Source organism: Centruroides vittatus, unplaced genomic scaffold, assembly GCF_030686945.1.
Source record: "Centruroides vittatus isolate TY-2023 unplaced genomic scaffold, ASM3068694v2 contig_318, whole genome shotgun sequence".
NCBI classification, from domain to species: Eukaryota; Metazoa; Arthropoda; class Arachnida; order Scorpiones; family Buthidae; genus Centruroides; species Centruroides vittatus.
Genome location: NW_027122045.1, coordinates 361,875 through 379,660, shown reverse-complemented (window position 1 = coordinate 379,660; position 17,786 = coordinate 361,875). Strand labels below are relative to the sequence as shown.

The following is a 17,786-nucleotide window of genomic DNA, read 5'->3' as shown; positions in this document are numbered from 1 at the left end:
CTGCTAAAAAGTACACGTATCCGATGTTTTTATTTTATAGCGGTAGGGACCAAATTTAATACGAGCTATATGCTGTCTACCACAAATACACAAGCGCTGTATCGTCTAGTTATATATTGTGAAAATCTGGAGACCATCTGACCTAATTTTACTCACATTTAAAGGTGATTTATTTTAGTTTTCATTTTAATATTAAAAGATGTTGAGAATTTATTTGTTTAAAAAAAATCATTACATTCACCTTTACTTTCAAATTCGTACAATGAGGAAAGTAAAAACTTCTGTTTTTACTAAGATTAGATCATTTCCCATAATGAAGCTAATTATCTCACACACTGCTGACACATCTTGTGGCGCGACTCACCCTTTGGATCTCGTCACACAGTGTGTCTTCATAACACCCCATTGGAGGAGATTCTGGAATAAAAGGGCAAAACACTCAGTTTTACAAGTGTTATGTTAAGTTGTCTTCTCCAAGAGTTCCCACAGTTTCTCTCTGTGCTCCTTTTGATAATGCTATAGTCCTCCCAAAGCTCTACAAACTGGTCAAAAACATCCAAGAAACCACGACTACTAAACTCTCTCTCTCATTTATTTTACTTGGAGTCGGGTGTTATTGTATTCATTTTGTGTTTAATCTTTACTTTTTTATTAAATTTAATTTTTGATTGCGTTTAAGAACCTGATTTTGATTTATTCTCTTGTTACGTGATACTTCATCGCCGAGCCGCAATATCCTCCCCTTCCACTCAATGTTTAAATCAAATTTTATCGCAAGTTAAGAAGCGTTAAAAATACAATAGTAAAAAACTCTTGTAAAAGGGATTCAGCACATTTAATTGTAAATTATTTTAAAGAACTATAAAAACGTTCATAATTGATGAAATAGTTCCACAAATGACAAAGCACACACCTCACAACAGACATTTACTTGTAGGCCACTGCTGAAGTCAGTTTTATCCTTAGTATACTTGACTTTTGTCAGACTAGCCCATTACATAATGTTTATAAAATGTACCCTAAACTTTCAGTTTTGTGTTTAAGGTTAAGATGAAAGTTAGTAAAAATTTTAATTTTGAAGCATTTTAAAATTCATTTTAGAGATAAGCTTTATAAGATAATGATGTATATAAACAATATGAACAAGCAGTCTTATTTAATTATAAAAATAGTTCATTAAGTTACAACAGTACAATGTAAAGGAGAAATACATCAAACTTTGAGAGTTCTGGCTTCTTTCCAAATGTATTCTTGTCCTAATCAATAAGTAAAGAAGTCGATTAATACAGACAAAAGTATTCTTGAAAATCGGTTATACATCTGAAAGTTTCAGTGTCATTTTACAATAAGACTAAGAGCAACATATACGAAAAGATTTAAGCGTGTTTATTATATAGGAGGGACCGATTAGACGAATGTATAAAAAAATCATTGATTGTAGAAAATGTCTTCAAATAGCATCAAGTTGACAGGGTGGGAAAACCAGGAAAATAATAGCGAGGTTGAGGCCAAAGTTTTAAACGTGAAAACGTATACGTCGGACGTTCAGCGGCGCTTTCCCGTAAGCCTAGAAGTTTGACAATGGCGCTTGGAATGTCGAGCACGATTCCACTGACTTTCCAAACACCATTGTCAAACTTTTAGGCTCACAGGAAAGCGGCGCCGAACGTCCGACATACACATTTCGCATTTAAAACTTCGGCCTCAACCTCGCTAATAAATTTATAAACAGGAAGAATATTGCTTGTAGGTTAGAAATTTGAAAAATGTATTATAAAAAAATTACATGATGCTAGGTTACAATCAATATAAATAATTATAGTAGAATGAATTTACTGTAATCATGGGTTTAAGTGCAGTTTTGAATAAGGAGTTTCAACCATACTAGATCTCTAATTGTGACCCTTGGTCCTTGAAAACTTTGGATATTCGCCTCCAGTTTTCAAGATAATTGGGCTGATTGTTAAAACATGATTGCACTCTGGAAGTAGTCAATACAATGGCATTTATCATGTTTTATGAGCTCTTAGCAAACTGGAAAACAATTGATTTTTAACAGTTTTGAGAAATAGTTTCAGATTTTTTCACTTTTAAATTTTACCATTTAAAGACCCTCAAAGGTCTTCAATATTCCAAATAGACTGATTTCGGGGAATATACCTTACAGAGGTTCACATGGGGACCATTGATTAACTTGACTTTTTAATCCCGTGAACATGGTCCACAGCTCTGATAAGATCTCAGCCATCTCATTTAGAGCTGCAATTCTATCTAATCATGGATATTATGAAAATTAAGTTTGAAAAAATAGAAAACTTTGCTACTGAAATCAGTGTTGTAGTAACAAAGTTATCGTTAGAATTTTTAGGCTCTTATTTTATCAGCCTGAAAAAATGGCCATTATTATAACAATCATTAACATTTATCATCATCATCATCAGTTTTAACCAGTACTTTATTATTTGTTTACACAAAACAGTTTAAATTGTGGAGTTTGTCTTCAATTATTGTTACAAGCTGTTTCAAAGATAAAAGAGCTATGTTGAGTTCTAAACTGGAACCATTCAAATATTCCTGTAAATTAGGCAAAAAATGTTTGTTCTATATGTAAAGTTAAAGCTGAAAATGTTCATTTGTACAATTTTATTCAAAAAATTCCAGCTTTTAAAAGATAACTGTAAGGGTGCGACTATGCAGATGCGAGCGAGCGAGAATATGTGGCGAGACGCAATAAATATCAAAACCTGTCAGATATGTGCAAGAACCAGAAATTTGCTCTCGCCAGTGTTATTTCTCACTTCTCGCTTGTGCATGGTTTTCCTTTGCAAAACCTAAATTTCTCGCAACCTCTCGCTCGCTCTAAAAACGTGTCTGCATAGTCGCACCCTAATCCTATAACTTTCCTGCTTATTGTTTTCATTAAAGACAAGACTCAAAATGATTATAAATGGATTTTATAATACCATTCACCAAATAAATACATACACACACACACACACACACACACACACACACACACAGGTATCCTGGTACATGGTTTGAAAATTGGGGATATCCCGCCATACAACACAACTTCCATGGTTGTGGAAATCCTCCGTACAAGATTTCACAATTTAAACTTCATTCTTTGATATATATTATAATAAGATATATATATATATATCTTTTAAATTCAAGCACCTTGTAAAGAAAATGCCCTTGTTTAACTAAAATTAATATTAACACGTAATACAGGTACTTTTAATTGTGATTTTCAGTTAGTTATTGATGGAAATAAGTTATCGATTGCTTTAATAAACATATTTCTCTTAGTAACGAAAAATAATAGTATACTTTTGCTAACTTCTGGAACATAACCCTATGTTTTACAATAGTCCTTTGTTTCGTATAACAGATTGCCGTGTTATATGAGGGATACCTGTACATGGTTTATGTTTGAAAATTGTTCCACATTCTTCATTTGAAAGTTCCTTATATATTCACTAAAGATGAAAATACTGTTGTTTACTTATTTAAATGTGAAGTAGCATGAGTAATTTTATTTATATTTACTTACTCGTGTTGTTTACCTTTTCATTCCCTTATTCTAACATTAAGAGTCAATTCATTAATTAAACCTCAATGTTTCTCAGCTCATTGGCATTAAAATCAGACAAATTTAAGGTACTTATTTCCACCTTTTTCTTTTTTAAAAATACAGTAGAGCGTCGATAAGTGGAACCAATTGGGGACTGGGGTCCTTCCAGTTAATGATTTGTTCCAGTTTCCGACTTTGTACGAAAAAATACATTAACCTGTCCGATGTTCAAATTTTTCTCCGTTGCGTATCGCTTCCTGTTGAATTTTTCTCCGTTGCGTGTCGCTTCGTGTTGAATTTTCGTCGATTTTAAGCCTAACAAAAATTTTTATAATAATCATCGAGGCTATCGTATCGTTAAAAATTATTTCTGCATTTTGTACAAACAAAATAAATATATTAAAGAATATAAAAAACATGAAAATTATACTTTAGAAGTAAATTTAGTATCAAAAACATTCGATTCAGCACAACACAGTCCGACTGAAAATCGTTCCACTTTCCGGCCATTCCACTTACCGACGCTCTACTGTAACTTTATCCACTCCATGAACACTAAGAAAACCCTTTTAGCAAGTCCATTATTGGTTTGGCTAGGCCCAAAATAGGGTGGCCAGGCAGAGAAGGATGGAGTTCAACATATCCAGATGGAGCAGCTCCCAAAAAATTCTTGGGCATTTTCAACCCACTTGGATTCAAACCTAGACCATTGGCCCCCACCTTAACCACTTGTAATCCGCTCTACTTATTTCTATTGTAAATGATTATATTTCTTTCACCTTGGAGATTAAATGAGAGATCTTATTGAGCATTTGCTAGAAGACTATTTGAAACAGTTCATTAGAATATAATAATTGATATTAGCAAATTTTAAAATTAAAATGTAAAAAGTAGGAAATTTGTAATCTATTTAATTCCTTTATAGAAATACCACTTGTTTTTTCTTTTTAAATTTTGTCACACTAAATACTTTATCACTTTCACTATTAAAAAAAGTGATATATGCATTTGTATTTTAATTTCATCCACTTTGGAAACCTTTGATGCATTTAGCAGCAAGGTATGGAAGTGGATAATAGCAATAAAATATAGAAAGTACGTGACAAGGAAATCATTCCACAACCCTAGATATATGTTGATTGATTTTTATGTAACTTGGAGCCATATTTTTTTATATAGCAAAGACTATGCATGTCAAAAGAACAAGGGAACATCTATGCCGGCAACAGAAAACCTTTTTGCAAATGGGACAAAACCAAAGTCAAAAGTTAGTAATACCAAATCACAGGTCAAATATTTGAGTAATTAAAAAACTGGTTAATGTTACCTATGGTAGCGAACACGGCAGCTAGTCTCTGAAACAGTGGGGACGCACATTCTAACCTAACCTAATCTATTCTAATAGATTACCCCTATTCAAATAATTTGGTTGGCAATAATTATGGTAATTTATTAGAAAAGGTTAGGTTAGGCTAGTTTAGAACGTGCGTCCTTACTGTTTCGGAAGTGAGCCGCCATGTTTGCTACCATAGGTAACATTAACCAAAAAATTAAATAAAAATGTTTACAAATTTTTAATCTATATCAGAAAAATAACAAAAAATACTACATAAGCGAAAAATAAAATAAAAATGCAATTGTAACAAATATTTAATGGGAAATCCGTTGTTTAATTGATGAGAATTTTCCTACTTTTTAATGAATTTCCAGGTGGTCTTAAAAATATAATTTTGCGCAAGTTTTATTCGACTTACGTAACCTTACAACCGAATCAATAATTCAACATAATTTTGAATTTATATTTAATTTCATAACTCACAAATAAAATAAATAATTTAGAGATAAATTTCTTTATTAGCAATCTTCTTTAAGTAAATTTTTGGCTTAGTTGTTGTTATTTTTTTCTGCTGTTTCATTTATCTTCCATGCTGTTTTATTTCATTTCACCGAAGAGTATTTCTTACTAAAAATGAAACTTCTACGTAGATGATGCAGAATACATTAAAAATACAGACATTAAAATGCAGTGAAAAAAAATTTGCTCGATATTAATGAAATTTAGTAGATGCTTGAGAAATCAATTAGCCTTCATCTTATTCTCTCTTTATCAGATGCTCTTTGAACATTTTATAACAAGAAAAACATAATTTTCAGCAAAAATACAGAGAATAATTTGCTGTAATGCCGAGATCTAGCGAAAAATGACAAGAAATTATCGAAATTTCCGACCATCATCATAAAATAATCAATTTCAATGAAAAAATAATCAATGAAAGCCAACATCCATGCGATTATTAATTAAATTACGCGAATATAATTAAAAATTTCGAGTTATTTAACGTGGTAATAAAGCGAAAGATTTATAAAATTTCAATTATTTTACGATAACCGAGGCGATAATTCTTAAAACTCTCAAAACATGAGGAGAAAAAAGAAATCTGAGCGCTAGAAACGTATATTTATAATAAATAATCACGCGATGGTTAAATGCGTAACGCGTGTTTTAAAATTACGTTATTAAAAGCGAATTGATACGATAAAATTCACCTTAGAACCGCCAATTTCTCGAACTTCTACACTCGCAACGTCCCCTGAGGAGGACAGATCCATTCTCTAAATGGCCTCCACACGTGCGAATCTTCTAGTGCGGGTAAAGTGTTGCCAGATAAGAAGTTTTGAATAAACGACCGGTTCAGAAAAAAAAAAAAAAAATTATTTTGTAAACTTTTTCAGATAATTTTAAAATTTATAATTACTGTCTAATTAATATATATTATACGTTTTTGTACAACTCACTTTTCGAACAATTCAGTTCACGAACAAAATTTCAACTCACATTTGCCCCGTACGATAACTCGGTTGCCGAACGTGCTCCATATAATTCCCTAAGGAATTATAGGAAAAAGGCCAACTCCATATAATTCCTATGTTAAACACGACATCCCGACCAATCAACGACAAGACTATCGATTTAGAAGTTAGTGGCGCCGAGATCTCCAGGCGTCTAATGACGCCTGGAGATCTCGGCGCCACACGAATCATCGATGAGGTTAATATTTAAAATTAGACTTTAATGCGCATGCGGAAAAGATACTACTTCCATTTTTCGGTACCTGCCGCAGTTGAATTTCAATCAAATTAGTTAATAAAAACCTCTTCGACATTCGACGTATATATAAATCGCATCGAAGAATGGGCCATCTGCGAGGGGGAATGCGTCTCGGAGGTGGTTTATGGGAAATTGGGCCCTATTTAGGTGTTTCTAAGGTGAAGAAAACTCAGAAAACTTCACGTGGCCAGCCTGTTGGGGAGACTCGAGCCCACGACCCACCAGTGTTCAGAAATTTTATCTGTTCGGCCACTGGTAGACCTTACATTTTTCGATTCGGGACCTTGAAACGTTCAGAAATTCAAAAAATTCAGTTTTTTTTTCTGTATATATGAATGTTAGTGTGTGTGTTTGTGTGGGGGCATGATTATGTTCACCCACTTTAAAGCTTAATATATTTTATTTTATTTTTGTGGTAAATTTATGAAATTTTGCAGAGAGGTTCGTGTATTAGGAACTGGCTCACCATGGAAAAGTCGGGTTGTTTTTTTTTAACTTTTTTAAAGGCCCTTTTGGTTACTTGTGGGCACTGAAAGACTGTTTTTAGCACAATCATTAATATATTTGAACAGACCCACAACAGGATGATCGAATGGTGAGGGAAAGGTCCGACATATCTAGAAATTCCTAAGTTTTATCGACCTGTCCCGAACTAATCAGAGATATCATTTAATTAATTTGGAGATTTATAGCTTTATTTTATTGTTTCAGTTAAGACTGCATGAGCAGTAAAGGCGACGTTTTTTGAAAAGCAAAAGCTTAATTTAAGAACATTAAATTCGTGACGTTATTAATTTCAATTATTCAGTAACTAACTTATATATTCATGAATATTTTGCGTGCCGAATAAAAAGTAATTAAGTTGGCAATCAATGATAATTAATTATACGACGTTTAACATTTAATCACAATTCACAAGTAGAAGGATTTCAGAGGAAGATGGCCACATTTATCATTTTTCAAATGATATTTCTGTTTAATGGAATTTCATCTCAGTCTGTACTTTATAAATTGGTAAAAGAAAGCGGTGAGTTTTATGCTTTAGAAAACTCCTCAGTTGGTTCTAAAATCCTATGCGCAGCTAAATGTAGCGACAAAGACGAATGCAGCGGTTTCGCTTATCATCCGAATGATGCTGATTGCATCCTGTTGTCTTTACAAAATACGTATAAATGTTCAGATTGCCTTTCTAAAGAGGGATTAAAATATTATAGGGTATGTATATTCTGACTTATTATTCTTATTTACAAAAATAACGCTTAGTAATAGAATATTTGTTTTGTAATAAAAGCTTCAAGAAGAAGCAACGACTACAACAACTTCAAAGCCGACGACAACGACGACAGTTCGACCAACAACAACTACTACAGGTAAGATTAACTTGAAATATCTTAAAAATAAGCAAATTCTTTTATCTTGCACTGAAAAGTTAAAATTAGTTATCCTGGTAAGAAATATTCTTTAATTTCGAAGGTGTGCTGTTGGCAGAATAAATAAAATCTCTGAATACTGAAGGTTCCATACTGAATATTAATTTTTTTTGTCTAAACAGGGACATGCTTTACACCATAAATCCACCAAAACCCCAAGATTTGCATGCTTTATACCATAAATCCACCAAAACCCCACCATTTTAAAAATTCTGAGTACAGACCTGTACAACACACAAAGTTTATTTGAAAGATTTTCAATTTTGTCCATTAATTAAGAATTGATTCACTTGTAACTGCCAACGAGAAATGATGCTCCTTACCCATTATACTCGTTAAATTATAGAGAACTGTATTGATTTACTAGTTTTGTTAATGTTAACTATGGTTCCAAGATGGCGGCTCGTCTCTGATTCCAGCAAATAGAAGAAAAACTGGGGACACACATTCTAACCTAACCTCACCTAATCAAATAAATTACCATAATTATTACCAACAAATTATTAGAATAGGTTAGATTAGGTTAGGTTAGGTTAGAACGTGCGTCCCCACTGTTTCCTTGCTGGAATCAGACGAGCCGCCATCTTGGAACCATAGGTAACATTAACCACTAGTTTTTAGTTAAGAATGGCATTTTAACATCAATCTATATACACATGTATATACCTGTAATTCAATTCTTGTCTGTGTTTGTCCGTTAGATCGAGTATTACGTGAGAACGGCTGAATCGATTTGTACAAAACTTCGTACATAAATTCAGGGTAGTCCTGGGAAGTATATAGGCTACTTCTGAATTTTAATTTGACTTGTTTGTCTGTTTGTGTATCACTTGAAAATGGCTTAATCCTTCTCACATTATAGAAATTTTTAAAGTAAACTTTAATGCAAAAATATCTTTAATTGTATCTATTATTAGTTTATTATAAGTAAATAACTTTTTCATTTTATACATTTTTGTGTGTATTTTTATATGAGTATATTACTTTTACTAAATATATTTTTTCCTCCAGTGAAGACAGGTACCTCAGATAGTTTTAATTTTATAAATTTATGTGTCTAATATTTTATATTAAATTAGATTAACTTATATCAGTTTGTAGGATGTTAATTTTAATCTGGAATAAGTAGAGTAAATAATGCTAGAAATACCAAAGAAATTATTATTATTTGTTGTCTGGTTGTTGTTTTTAAAGATGTCTGAATTGTGTAATTAATATATTCTGTTAATTAAATTTAAGTTCTATTTATTTAGTAAATTTGTAGATATGAGATTCAACGAACATATTCCATTTATTTAGACGCAACTACGAGTACTACCGCACTTCCAACTACAACTACTACAGAGATTGTGACAACTACTACAGAAGCACCAACAACCACTACGACAACTCAAGCGCCCACAACCACTACAACAACTCAAGCGCCACAACCACTACAACAACACAGGCTCCCACAACCACTACAACGACACAAGCACCAACAACCACTACAACGACACAAGCACCCACAACCACTACAACAACACAGGTGCCCACAACCACTACAACAACAAAGGTACCCACAACCACTACAACAACACAAGCGCCCACGACTACAACAACAACACAGGCGCCCACAACCACTACAACGACACAGGCGCCCACAACCACTACAACGACACAGGCGCCCACGACTACAACAACACAAGCGCCCACAACCACTACAACGACCCAGGCGCCCACAACCACTACAACGACACAGGCGCCCACGACCACTACAACGACACAGGCACCCACAACCACTACAACGACACAAGCGCCCACAACCAGTACAACAACACAAGCCCACACAACCACTACAACAACAGAGGCGCCCACAACCACTACAACGACGCAGGCGCCCACAACCACTACAACGACACAGGCACCCACAACCACTACAACGACACAGGCGCCCACGACTACTACAACAACACAGGCTCCGACAACTACTACAACGACACAGGCGCCCACGACTACAACAACGACACAAGCTCCGACAACTACTACAACGACACAGGCGCCCACGACCACTACTACAACACAAGCTCCTACAACCATTACAACAACTCGAGAACCCACTACTACAACAGAAGCTCCTACAACCACTACAACAACTCGAGCACCCACTACTACAACAACTAAAGCACCTACTACAACCACGACAACAATAGCTCCTACAACTACCACTACTACTTTGAAACCAACTACAACTACAGAAGTACCATGCGTATCCAACATCATAATGTGCCCTAATGGGAAGCTCTCAGGATTACAAATCGAGTATATGTCAATTATATAATTTCTTAATATTAAAACCGATGTATCGTATATTTTCTGAAATTAACTTTAATAAAATGTAACTTTTAGAGCAGAAATGCTTAATCCGGTATGCGATAAGAGTGCAGAGTGGGGTATTGGTGACGAAAACAGCCCTCCACCTTATAAGAAAGTTCTTAACGAAGGTGAAGATGAGATAATTTGCGGTGCTAAAGAACACATACCAAGTAACTTTTAGTTTATTATAAATTAATATTTATAACACATTTTAAAAAATATTATACGTCATATTTATTCTTATATTTGAAGGTATGGAGATTTGTTTCGTTAAAAATAAAGATGGTAAATTTACTATAAGAGAATTACAAGTGGATTGCCAAGAATTAGATAGCTTGAAAAGTGATTCCGAAGGAATGAAAGATGGTAGTGTCTCTGGCGAATATGTAAATTGCGAGGAAAGGCACGCTATAAAGGGAATTAAACTGGCTGAAAATGATTTAGGATTAACAATTGTATGCATCGAGAGGAAAGGTTTAGAGGGTCTACAACCTCCCGAACTTCCAAAAATTCCAGATATTCCAAAACTACCCGGACGTTAAATAAAATGAAATAATGGATATCAAATAGAAAACACAAATGTATTTAACAATAAGTAATTTATTTAAAATGTTAATGTCTTGAACACATTGCAGACTTCCCACTTTTCAAAATAACGTATTTCAACTTTGTAAACTAGAGACGTGAAATTTTCCCAATTCAAGAGTACTTTTCTACGCTTTAAACATGCTTTTTGTATCGTATTCTTTCTAGTTTCTTAAATTATACTTATAAATTTTTGGTCTTTCACTTTGGTATTTTAGTTTTCTGAATATTCTTAGGCACATTTTCATTTCATCGCATGTAGAGTATTGAGTGAAAGAAAAAGTGTATTTAGGAACAAGCTCTAAGGAATAAAAATGTTTATCTCTTGTTTCTTTTTGTTCTGTGTGTAGAGACGGATGGCTGTAGCAGTTAAGAACTTACAAATGATGTCAACCTACTGCTCTGGGAGATCCGGGAAAAATCCGGACGGGACGAAAACCTCAAGAATTTTTGAGGTGTGGTCCGTCCCGGATATGTCATGCCCAATCCTTCACTACCCAGATTCGCCCATTACGGGCCTGGCTGAATCCGCGATAGACTTTCTCTGTGGGTTCTGTGGGTTCTCTGCCTGCACTGTCGGCACTAAATACCAACAGGGCTGAGGCCGGATGGCCGAGCGGTCAAGGTGGCAGCCTACAGCTCTGGGGGACCCGAGTTCGAATCCCGACGGGTCGAAAATCCACAGGAATTTTTCGGGGGGTGGTCCGTTCAGATATGTCGGGCCCCGTCCCTCACCACCCGGTCGCCCCATTGTGGGCCTGGCCGAACCCATAATGGCTTGCAAAAAGAGGTCCTCTTAGTTAGTGCCCACAGGGCGGAAAGAGTTAAAAAAATACCCACATGGCAAAAAGCATCAAAAAAGGCCTACTGCGTATTTGGCCAGGTCCATAAAGGAGTGAGTCACCGTGTGAAGAGGCACAAGGACCGAAGATCCGGGACAGAGCACTCACAAAAATACATGGGGTTCTCTTCCCGAATTAGATCCTAAAGTGGCAAGCTGACGAATTTGCCTTTATTTTAATCTACTTACATTTTAAAATTAAAATTCCTGAATTACTGACCTAAAACTTATTATTGATACTGTTATACGAATTTATAGTTGTGTAATTAACTAAAAAATAATTGAATACTTGTCATTAATGGTTAGACAGACATGGGTCAATGTAGTTAAGGTGTCAGCTTTTCGCTCTGGGTGCCCGGGTTCGAATCTGAGCGAACAACCCCCAGGAATTTCGTAAGGTGATGGTCTGCCCCGGATAGATCGGGATCAAAGGTCCCTACCTGCCACCTTATTCAGCGCATGGCCAATCCTATGATAGACATGGAATAAGGATCTCTTAATACAGAGCAGAAAGAATTATTAATGTGTGTAGCTGTGAGAAAGCTGTATGTTCGAAGAAGGAAGAATTTGATTGCTACTCTATACCTGAGTTTAAGTCCGATTTAGTAAAATCCGATCTTTTCATAGGTGACTTATTCTGGACATTTTGGACCATTGTCACTCTACTCAGTCGACCCATATTTGGCACACCAGTTTGGATTAATCATTTTCGTAGTTCTTATTGTTCACAAAAGGCTTAAATATTTTTTTATATTTGTAAAATTTATATTTAAATTGACTAATCTGTACATTTCTTTTAATCTTATGGATGCTTGCCTTCTAAATAAAAAGCAGCTAAGTAAGCAAACTTATAACACAGTTCATTTCATATGAAACGGTTCGTTTCGGGTACTTGTCATTTAGTGATAAATTAATATAATGATGTATGTAAATTGGATATTCTTATACATTTAAATAAGTTTATGATTACAATAAACTACTAAACAAATAAAAACAATTTAACAACTTTCTGATAAAAAAAAATTGTCATTAAACTATTTTTAATTATTAAAGTATAATGTTTGTCACACTAATCTATGCGAAAATTAACTCCTACTTTTGTGAATAAAGTAATAATAAATAATGATGTTTTTTCCCTGAATGAATTTATAATGTTTTCAAATAATTCTAAGAAAGAAAAATTGATTAATGTTACCCTAGATATACAAAATGGCGGCTCGTCTCCGATCCCAGCAATCAGAAGACAGGGAACAGGTGGGACGCACGTTCTAACCTAACCTAACCTATTCTAATAATTTGGTTGCTAATAATTATGGTAATTTATTAGAATAGGTTAGGTTAGGTTAGAACGTGCATCCCCACTGTTCCCTGTCTTCTGATTGCTGAGATCGGAGACGAGCCGCCATTTTGTATACCTAGGGTATCATTAACGGAAAAATTAATTACAGTAAATTACTCCCATCTTTAGTTGAAATCGATTTGGATTAAACTTAGCAGTAAAAGTTCCTTCGTATGACATAGTCATTTTACTATTAAAAAAAAAATAATAAAAAAATAAATGTAACTGTGTGACATTTATCTGAGGCAGTTTATAAAGAAAAACAAAAAATACTAAAACCTGTTCAACACGGACATGCCTAAAGTGACTAGATTTTTCATATATAAAATTAATACATTTTACCCGTAAAAAACTAGATTTTAATGTAATACTGTATTTTAATAATTAAAAATTTCTGAACAGCCAGATTCCTTTATTGGGCTATTAAGTCTAAGTAAATACTAAGTAATTTGGCAAAAGGAATGATTAGGCCGCCATCTCTAGTTAAAGTTAACAACTGTAAATAAATTTATTAATTTAAACCTGTCAATTATATTCGGATGCCTTTAATAATGCTACGAAATGAAAAATTCTTGGTTATGTTCTCTATTCTTTAATTGAACCTTCTGTATTAATTTATACAAACAATTAAGAAAATTTAAATTTTTAACATATAGCAGCATAGTACGAAGCTATTACATTAATATCGCAAGTATGTATCCTGTAGTAATGATGAATATTGTCAGGATATCATTAAGATATCTGGAACCAGCTGGAATTAATTTTTAAAAGTTAACAGAATTGCACAGAATTTCTGCGAGTTTTTCGATACTTACTACTACAGGAATCAAATATTCCATTTGGTATTATTCTACTGATGCTGTCTAGAAAATGAAAATACAGTAGATTCACCGTAATCATAGTTAAGTTTCTGATAGAATATCTTTAAATAAATTATACAAACCGCACAATGCACCGGACGAAGAACAAACTGATAGACATTTGGAGCATCTGTTTCCTTCCTCGTATGGCTTTCCTTTCCAATTCCCTCTAACAGAGAAAAAACTCCGACATAAAATAGAACGTTATTACTTAAATTGATTAATTATAACATTAATTTTTAAATGAATTCCATTTTTGTTAACTTCTTTGAATCATTCGGTTCAGAATTTTGAAAATCGAATTCGTTAGATTTCTATGAATTTTTAAGTACCCCTATTAAACTCTCTCTACAGAGAAATTTAGCTATCCAGATGTGATTACATACGGTATGGTGACATTTCAGGACATCTACATAAAAAACGTTAGTAGAAAAACTAACCACTGCGGCACTTTTGGCACTGCAAGCAATACACATTTTATTTGTATAAGACCCTAATGCCACCGCCAATTTGACAATTGATGACCTGTCTTCGATAAATCTTTTTTAATAGCCTCCTCAAATGAAGCTGCATTTTTGTTGCTTGCAGCGCCAAAAGTGTCACAGTGGAAAGTTATAGTACTAATTTGTTTGGCAGAGATGGCTCCCGCGTACCAGAAATATCACTGTAAAAGACATTTTTCGGCCCAATCTTTAACCAATTTGGCAAGTTTTTCACTCTATTTCTGCAACATTCGTTTAATAAACATTTAATTACAATAGAACAAAGTTAATTGCATTTGTACCGCTAAATATTTCTGTAGATAGCATTGAATATGGGTACGTTTATTACTATCAGTCGATACTACTATTGAGAAATTTTAATCCTAGATGTAATTTGATAATTATAACACTAATATTAAAGGAAAGGAAACCGCAATACATAGTCGTACACGAAATTTAATTATAAAATCATTGAAAAATATAATAAGAAATGAATATTTTTATGTAATTTCAAGATTTTTTTAACATATAAAATTGGCAGACTTACTTAGGATAGTAATTACAAACAATCATGGTACTGTTTTTAGAATCAATGCAATCAGCTGTTGAACATCCGACGGCAAATATTGTAGCCCATATCATCTGTATAAAAATAATTTTATGCATTCATGTTAAATTTAACCTCATAGAAATGAATATTTACGTAAGATGTTTATTTCTTACTGTTTTATAGTGTAAACACGGTGGACTTCGACAGACATTATATTCATAACTATATCCTCTTACTTCATCATACCAATCACTGAAAGCTTCTTTATATCCTTCCATGCCATTATATATATTCTGACTTATCATTGGTAGACATTTTCTAGGACCTTGCATTAAAAGACACTTTTCGGCCCAATCTTTAGCCAGTTTGACAAGTTCTTCACTCCATTTCTACAACAATTGTTTTATAATGATTTAATACAATACATTTATTATACGTTCGATTTTATGACGTAGATTGCTGAAAAACCGTCGTTATGCAGAACTTTATAAGTAAGCAAACGAAATTTTATAGTGAAATTTAACTTGGTTTTTATGCAAAGCAGCTAAAACTATGCAGGGTGTGATCAATCTCAATTTTGGCATAACAGTGATTAATAAATAAATAACTGAATTAACAAAATTTATGAGCAATGATTAGTAACCCAAACACGAAATTTTAGTGATTTCCAGAATTCCGAAACGGATTGAAACTGATTCTTCTGTGAAAGAATCTGCAACAGCAGAATTCTGTCAGTTAATCATGATGTAAAAAAGTTAATATTATTCTATAATTTTTACAATATCTCGATTATTAAATCTTCTTTTTACTATTTAACTGCAATACAATTTATGCTGAACACCAGTAGGTGGTCGCAGTCCTCCTGACTAAGTACCAGTGGCCACGTGGTTTTCTTAAGTACCAGTTTCCATTGAAGGTCTTCCCAGGAGGAATCCACCTCTTGACAGATCGTCACTTATTACGTTTACTTATCCCATCAATCTAATCAAATTTATGCACACATTTTGGAACAATAATTTCCAGCATACTTTACTCTATTTACTGGAAAATTAGTTAAATCACAGCAAGTTTGCATTGATTTAGCATTTGCATTTAATTAAATTCTACAAATACATCTGTTTCTCCATTGTTAACCCTAGAACACTTAGTTTTTAGTACCTTCCTACATTGTTGTCCAGATTATTGGAATTGTTTTTGTTTATGGAATAACTGAAACTGTCGTCGTCAATTTTACGAATTTTTGTGACTACGTGTGGTGCCATAAATAAGGATAGTCATGTTTATATTCGAAAGTCACGAAGTTTCTAATTCTTCATTAAAGAAAACAATAAATCTTTCTCAAGAGGGATGTTTAGTCACTGAATACATCCCATTATCTTTCATATACTCCAGAACGTAACTCGCTCCCTAGTCACCTTAGTTTAACAATAGTTCAATTTCATTAATAGATTATAGAGCGTCACTCAAGTAAATTAAAAACAAGGTAGGTAAAAGGGGGGTTAATATACTTAAAGTATATTCATTTTTCGGTTCGAAGAATTCATCATAAAATCGAAATTTTTATTCATCTTTATACGGATACGAAACACTAGAATATTAGATGTTTGAATACATATTACTGTTAACATGTATGTATATGCAAGGAATGATTTGCGATAATGCTTTGTACTTATAGAATAACTTAATTCTATTCTATAAGATGTATTATTGTACACGTGATATTATTTGATGCAGGAATTTAAATTTTAACGCAGTTTTTATAACATGGAAATATTTGTATTGAAATCGAATACTGTATTATTACTGTACTGATACTGTAGTACTGATTCGAGTTGAAAATTTTTATGCAAGTATACGTTTATGTTACAAGTTAAATTTATATGTATGAAGTAACATTACTTACCATTTCTGTGTATATATTGTCTACTTGCACCTTGTTTATTAATAAGACTTATTATACTGGTGTAGTTTCTGATTAGCAGAGATCTTAGTCAAAAGAAAAGTTTTTGTTTTACCTGATTTTTTATGACTTTTGATTAAGATCTGTCTTTGCTAATCAGAAACTACATCAGTATAATATGTCTTATTGATAAACAAGGACCAACTAGACAATATATACACAGAAATGTAAAACAGTAAGGACACAGAGATAAAAAGAATTAACATTACTTACCAGTTCATACATATCAGCTGCGGGGGGAATGGTCTTACTTCTGTATTCATTATGCAACTTCAAGATTTCGTTTTCTTGTTGTTTAGTAAATCCACTATATTCTATCTTATCTTGTCTTTTTGATATGTCTCTATACATTGTTTTCTGTATATTATCATATTTTAGGTTTTCAATTAAACTGTCATCACTCGAAACGATGCAGAATACTTTGGCTACGAATATAAAGATTAAATTCCAACAATAAGAGATCCTTTTTGTTTCTCCCATTAATAATTAAATAAAGAATAAATAAGTGAAACTTCTAGCAACAAGTTTTTAAGTGATGAAAAATCTTACAATAAAAAAAATTCGAAATGCAATAGAAGTTACTTTTCTGTTTAAAATTCATCGAACAATTTGAAAATTTAAAAGTATTTTAAAGTTCGATGTGTTATGAATGTAGTTCGCTTTATATTTATATTACGACAGTGGGAATTTATAGATCG

General features: G+C 33.2%; 2 protein-coding genes across 3 annotated transcripts in view; both read right to left on the bottom strand.

The window, feature by feature from the left end:
- Window positions 1–6,248, bottom strand: part of LOC136973485 (histone-lysine N-trimethyltransferase SMYD5-like) — a 28,309-nt gene extending 22,061 nt beyond the window's left edge. Inside the window, exon 1 of the mRNA XM_067268217.1 lies at window positions 6,125–6,248. Within this exon, the coding sequence (XP_067124318.1) occupies window positions 6,125–6,187 (63 nt within the window). The 5' untranslated portion in view covers window positions 6,188–6,248. The remainder of the gene's footprint in view (window positions 1–6,124) is intronic.
- A 7,550-nt stretch (window positions 6,249–13,798) lies between these two features.
- On the bottom strand, window positions 13,799–17,634 carry LOC136973500 (cysteine-rich secretory protein LCCL domain-containing 2-like). 2 transcript variants are annotated; one of them, XM_067268228.1, is made up of 6 exons: window positions 17,302–17,634; window positions 15,302–15,517; window positions 15,126–15,220; window positions 14,180–14,265; window positions 14,052–14,099; window positions 13,799–13,987 (listed from the first exon to the last, which is right to left on the bottom strand). In XM_067268228.1, the coding sequence occupies exons 1-6, from the start codon at window positions 17,566–17,568 to the stop codon at window positions 13,911–13,913; spliced, it is 789 nt and encodes a 262-aa protein (XP_067124329.1). In that variant the 5' UTR covers window positions 17,569–17,634; the 3' UTR covers window positions 13,799–13,910. The 2 variants fall into 2 exon arrangements, with proteins under 2 accessions (XP_067124329.1, XP_067124330.1); XM_067268229.1 differs by lacking the exon at window positions 13,799–13,987 and having other exon boundaries at window positions 14,185–14,265.
- Window positions 17,635–17,786: the final 152 nt, after the last annotated feature.

Coding starts and splice junctions, on each gene's coding strand:
- LOC136973500 (XM_067268228.1), bottom strand. CDS start 17,568: ATGGGAGAAACAAAAAGGATCTCTTATTGTTGGAATTTAATCTTTATA. Junction 14,100..14,179: donor TTCGTCCGGTGCATTGTGCG/GTTTGTATAATT, acceptor TTCATTTTCTAG/ACAGCATCAGTAGAATAATA. Junction 13,988..14,051: donor AATATTTGATTCCTGTAGTA/GTAAGTATCGAA, acceptor AATTAATTCCAG/CTGGTTCCAGATATCTTAAT.